The following is a 6,538-nucleotide window of genomic DNA, read 5'->3' on the forward strand; positions in this document are numbered from 1 at the left end:
AGTATGGGGGGGGGGGGTGGGTGCCAGCCCGACAGTACAGCTCAGCTGAAGCTGCTGTTGGATCTCTGCTCCTGCAATACCACATTCTAACACCAGGGGGAGACACTCCCCCTCTGTGTGAGAGACTGTGCGTGTGTGCGTACCAGAGAGAATTTTAGAAATAATTAAAGCAAGGAGCCGCATGTTATGGCATTCTGTACACAGTGAGCAGGAATCTGGAAGCATCTTCTCTCTCTCTCAGCACTGACCAGCACTGACCCTTTTTACACTGCACCAGACAGAGCTAGTGAGCGGAGCGGAGCGCGAGCGAGCGAGCGAGCGAGCGAGGAGCGGATGGAATTTTGTTGGAGCGCGGAGCGCTTTTTAATTTAGAGGCCGGAGCGGCCGCTCTGTTCCGCTCTGTTCCGCTCTGTTTCGCTCCAATTTCGCTCCGATACCGCTCACACCACGAGTCTGAGGCTCCGATACCGCTCACACCACGAGTCTGAGGCATGCCCAAATCCACCCAGAATACAACCAGACCGTTACACTTCAAAAACTGGCCATTGTGAGCTCGTTGCTGGAGATGGAGTTCGAAAATATTTTAGAAAGGAAACTGATAAGTCATACAAGTGCACTATTCCTACCAAACAACTAGATACCAACAATATAGAGCAAGAACAACCATGTGGTGACATTATTTCAGTGAGTAAAGATTCATTTTGGAATCTAAGACACATTTCGCGGAAACATGAGCGTGTGCTACGAGCAAAGAAAAACGTGAGCAATTTGAATATGCTTCATATCAAGTAGAAGGCTAAATTAAATGCAGGCTAATAATACAAATAAAATAAATTAGTTTTGCCATTCAAAGTAGGCCTAATACGATTTTTTTTAATTTACTTATCGCTGTTCATGAAATTGTATTTCATAGAGAAAGAAATGCAGCAGCAGCAACAACAGAAAATAAGTGAGGCATTTAAATCTGAGTTATCAGCCAGGCTACACCCCCCCAGCGTGGCCCAGTCGGGCTACACCCCCCCCAGCGTGGCCCAGCCAGGCTACACCCCCCCCCCAGCGTGGCCCAGCCGGGCTACACACCCCCCCCAGCGTGGCCCAGCCGGGCTACACCCCCCCCCCAGCGTGGCCCAGCCGGGCTACACACCCCCCCCAGCGTGGCCCAGCCGGGCTACACCCCCCCCCCAGCGTGGCCCAGCCGGGCTACACACCCCCCCCAGCGTGGCCCAGCCGGGCTACACCCCCCCCCCAGCGTGGCCCAGCCGGGCTACACCCCCCCCCCAGCGTGGCCCAGCCGGGCTACACCCCCCCAGCGTGGCCCAGTCGGGCTACACCCCCCCCAGCGTGGCCCAGCCAGGCTACACCCCCCCCCCAGCGTGGCCCAGCCAGGCTACACACCCCCAGCGTGGCCCAGCCAGGCTACACCCCCCCCCCAGCGTGGCCCAGCCAGGCTACACACCCCCAGCGTGGCCCAGCCAGGCTACACCCCCCCCCCAGCGTGGCCCAGCCAGGCTACACACCCCCAGCGTGGCCCAGCCAGGCTACACACCCCCCCCAACCCCCGCTACAATACTGTGCGGGACACCCTCATGCCGCATGCTCTTGAGGAGATGGAAGCAAAGCTGCGAGACCTATAGGCTACATTTCTGATGGGCTAATTGTGGCCGCATAGCTATGGTTATGGTTTCGTAGCCATAGACGCTTTTATCCGGTTTTTGTTTGTTTAAAACTTGGATGCTTAGCCTGTATTCTTCAGCCAATGAATCCCACTGATCCCTTTATTTTTAGGCTTATGTGTATCGACGTTGCCAAGCTTGTTCGTTGCTGCACTTGTCTATGTCTTTAAAAAGAAATGTTCTATGAGTGAAAATATTGCCGTTGCTCTTAGTTCTTTAGGATATAAGTTTTCAGTTTAAGGTGACAATTCGGCTTGTAGATTATTTCTCCCTCTTTTAAATTGGAGCGAGCGTGGAGCGATTTCACTGGAGTGGGAGGATTTTTAAGTGGAGCGCGGAGCGAAATTGAGCGGAGGAGCGGCCGAGTGAACAGCCACCTGAGCGAGGAGCGGGATATTCTGACCGCTCAGTGACCAGCACAGACCAGCACTGACCAGCACAGACCAGCACTGACCAGCACTGACCAGCACTGACCAGCACTGACCCCAACTCCATCTCACTGCACATATCAATGGTTATTATGACATCATCGCTGAGCTTTAATCTCAACTGGAAGCTTCAGGTGTGTACGAATGTGTGTGTGTGTCAAATATGAAAATGAATAATGTACAGAATTTCATAATTTTGTAATCTACATTTAACATTTATTTTGAGGGCAGTTTTTTTCTGAGAGCCTTCTGCTGTTTAGACGCACTTATGAATTATGCTTAAAAAATTAATGTCAGTGCATTTGTGTAACTTCCTTCGCATTCAACCATTCAACCCTTTTCACAGATGACAATAACTGCAGCTTCAGCACTCAATAAAGCACTTCTTTAATAACATCCATGTGTGTGAAGAGTTTAACAACATCCATGTGTATGATGTGAGTTTAACAACATCCATGTGTAAGATGTGAGTTTAACAACATCTGTATGTATGAAGAGTTTAACAACATCCATGTATTTGATGAGTTTAACAATATCCATGTGTATGAAGAGTTTAACAACATCCATGTGTATGAAGAGTTTAACAACATCCATGTGTATGAAGAGTTTAACAACATCCATGTGTATGATGTGAGTTTAACAACATCCGTATGTATGAAGAGTTTAACAACATCCATGTGTATGATGTGAGTTTAACAACATCCGTATGTATGATGTGAGTTTAACAAGATCCATGTGTATGATGTGAGTTTAACAACATCCGTATGTATGAAGAGTTTAACAACATCCATGTGTGTGAAGAGTTTAACAACATCCATGTGTGTGAAGAGTTTAATAACATCCATGTGTATGATGTGAGTTTAACAACATCCATGTGTATGATGTGAGTTTAACAACATCCATGTGTATGATGTGAGTTTAACAACATCCGTATGTATGAAGAGTTTAACAACATCCATGTGTATGATGTGAGTTTAACAACATCCGTATGTATGAAGAGTTTAACAACCATGTATTTGATGAGTTTAACAACATCCGTTTGTATGAGTTTAACAACATCCGTATGTGTAATATGAGTTTAACAACATCCGTATGTATGAGTTTGACAACATCTGTATGTATGATATGAGTTTTACAACATCCGTGTGTATGATATGAGTTTAACAACATCCATATGTATGATATGAGTTTAACTACATCCATGTATATGATGAGTTTAACAACATCCCTTTGTATGAGTTTAACAACATCCCTGTATGTGATATGAGTTTAGCAACATCCGTATGTATGATATGAGTTTAACAACATCCGTATGTATGATATGAGTTTATGTGGACATAAGGATACAGAAACACTCTCTTGTACAGTCTCACATGGTGACAGATATACACTGACACTCACACACTGACACTCTCATACACTGACAGATACTGACACTCTTATACACTGACACACACACACTGACACTGTCAGACACTGACACACTCATACACTGACACTGACACTCATACACTGACACGGTCACACACTGACACTCTCACACTGACACAGTCACACACTGACGCAGTCATACACTGACACTCATACACTGACAGTCATATGCTGACACAGTCATACACAGACACAGTCACACACTGACACTCTCACACTGACAGTCATACACTGATACAGTCATACACTGTCACTCTCATACACTGACACTCTCATACACTGACACATAGGTTCCTCTGTTATCCATCACATCTGAAAGAGAGCAGCTCTGCAGAAATCTGAACATTCATGGATTTATTGCATTTTATTTCAAATGAAAGCAAATACAGAAAACACAGATACACAGTGAAAGCCATATCACTGTGTTTCAATCATAGATAGTCATAAGATAAAAAAAACACTCAAATGAAGCAATTTTAGCAAAAGACAACAACGGTCTCCCTGCCAACAGCAGCTAAAATAGTTAAATTTTTCAGAAGTTATGAATTTAAGGTGTCTTTCTAACACATGGTATTTACATATCAGAAAAATCTAATGTGATGTCACTGAACATTGTGATGTCACTGCAGCATTGCAGCAGATGGACACACACCAGGTGACAGGGAGGTTTTTTGGAATGTTCTAGTGTTCTAGAACTGCATCGCCAGTAGTGATTGTGACATTGGCATTGGAATGTTCAGTTAAGAACATGCTAGTCACATATTTGTGATCTCATATCTTAAAGGGTTAATGGCACCTAGGAGTTAAATAGCACCAGCATCTCAGAGGAGACCGAATACATATATTGGCCACAAATACCTGAAGATGAATCTAAAAATACTAAAATCCATCCTTATTGGTGAACATTTGTCAAAGGAGAAATCAGTTTTTTCCCCGAAATCCAGCGGTTCTCTGTTCTCAAAAAGGCAGTGGCAGTTTCAGATTGCAGAAGGTCAGGAAACCCTGTCTGGGATCATAAATCTATCGCCTCATGGCATCCCTGCCAACATGTGTGCTCATTATTAACATAAGAACAGACTCTTCACAGACACGGAGTCTGTAATGTTTAATGTTATTAAAGCTGTCAGGATCTGGGGAGCTGAATCCCAGATTTCTTTGATGATAAAATAATTAATATTAATAATAATTGCATTTAGAACAATGTGATTACTGAAGAACACTCACGACACACACACACACTGAGTCTCACACACACACACACATACACGTACACACGCGCACACACACACACATACACATACACACATGCGCACACACACACACAAAAAAAAAAACTATGTTTAGAACAGCATTTCCTGTGTATTTTGCTAGTTTCTGGATGTGATGCTCTGACTTATGGTAGAACCTATGCACTTGTAAGTCGCTTTGGATTAAAAGCGTCTGCCAAATGACTAAAATGTTAAATGTAAATGTAAACATACACGCACACACACACACACACACACACACACATACTTAAACTTATACACTAACTGAGCACTTTATTAGGAACACCTGCCTAACATGTACTGATTCATGCCATTATCTAATCAGCCAATCATGTGGCAGCAGTGCAATGGATAAAATCATGTAGATACGGGTCAGGAGCTTCAGTTAATGTTCACACCAACCATCAGAATGGGGAAAATGTGATCTAAGTGACTTTGACTGTGGAATGATTGTTGGTGCCAGACAGGGTGGTTTGAGTATCTCAGAAACAGTTGATCTCCTGGGATTTTCACACACAACAATCTCTAGACTTTGCAAAGAATGGTGCAAAAAACCAAAAGAATCCAGTGAGCAGCAGTTCTGCAGACAGAAACGCCTTGTTAATGAGAGACGTCTGAGGAGAAGGGCCAGACTGGAGAGGTGACAGTAACGCCTGGTTAATGAGAGACGTCTGAGGAGAAGGGCCAGACTGGAGAGGTGACAGTAACGCCTGGTTAATGAGAGACGTCTGAGGAGAAGGGCCAGACTGGAGAGGTGACAGTAACGCCTGGTTAATGAGAGACGTCTGAGGAGAAGGGCCAGACTGGAGAGGTGACAGTAACGCAAATAACCACACATTACAACATGCAGAAGAGCATCTCTGAACACACAACGCATCATAACTCTAAGTGGATAGGCTACAGCAGCAGAAGTCTTAATAAGTCTAATAAAAAATATGTCTAATAAATACCTAATAAAGTGCTCACTGAGTGTATAGGTCACATACACTCATATATAGTGGCAAACACACATATATATTCCTCCCAGATTATCATTAAATAGTTCATTTTGAAAAACTATTTTGTAAAAATTAATCTTACAAATCTGGGAAACCAGACCTTAAACTCCTCCCTGATGGGTGTTCCTCAGTGAAGAGTGCATTGCCACGGCGATGCTGTGGCGGGTGTTGCCACGGCGATGCTGTGGCGGGTGTTGCCACGGCGATGCTGTGGCGGGTGTTGCTGTGGCGGGTGTTGCCACGGCGATGCTGTGGCGGATGTTGCCATGCCGATGCTGTGGCGGGTGTTGCCATGCCGATGCTGTGGCGGGTGTTGCCACGGCGATGCTGTGGCGGGTGTTGCCATGCCGATGCTGTGGCGGGTGTTGCCATGCCGATGCTGTGGTGGGTGTTGCCACGGAGACACGCCTCAGTCCTGGAAGCGCGGCGTGGCGTCCTCCCTGCAGGTGGGGCTGTTGTCGTGGAAACGGTCGCAGACAAACTGGATGAGGTCGCCCTCGTCGGCCCCGCCCCCCCGCGGCCGGCTGCTCTGATAGGCTGTGAAGTCGGCGCAGAGCGGCTCCGTTGCCCCGGCGCCCAGCGGCCGGCGGGAGGAGTACATGTGGCGGATGCTCACCGCCGACTTCCTGCGCAGGCCCCGCCTCAGGCCCCGCCCGGCCCAGGCCCCGCCCACCGCCAGCAGCAGCAGCGCATTGGCTGCCAGAGTCACCACGGTGACCAGCTGCAGGTGGAGCCCGCCC

General features: G+C 46.6%; 1 protein-coding gene across 1 annotated transcript in view; it reads right to left on the reverse strand.

The window, feature by feature from the left end:
• Positions 1–6,207: 6,207 nt before the first annotated feature.
• tril (TLR4 interactor with leucine-rich repeats) overlaps positions 6,208–6,538 on the reverse strand; it is a 2,118-nt gene continuing 1,787 nt past the window's right edge. Inside the window, exon 1 of the mRNA XM_061256079.1 lies at positions 6,208–6,538. This exon is cut by the window's right edge and continues 1,787 nt beyond it. Coding sequence (XP_061112063.1) covers positions 6,208–6,538 — 331 coding nt within the window.

The sequence above is a fragment of the Conger conger genome, chromosome 9 (genome assembly GCF_963514075.1).
Source record: "Conger conger chromosome 9, fConCon1.1, whole genome shotgun sequence".
Classification (NCBI taxonomy): Eukaryota; Metazoa; Chordata; class Actinopteri; order Anguilliformes; family Congridae; genus Conger; species Conger conger.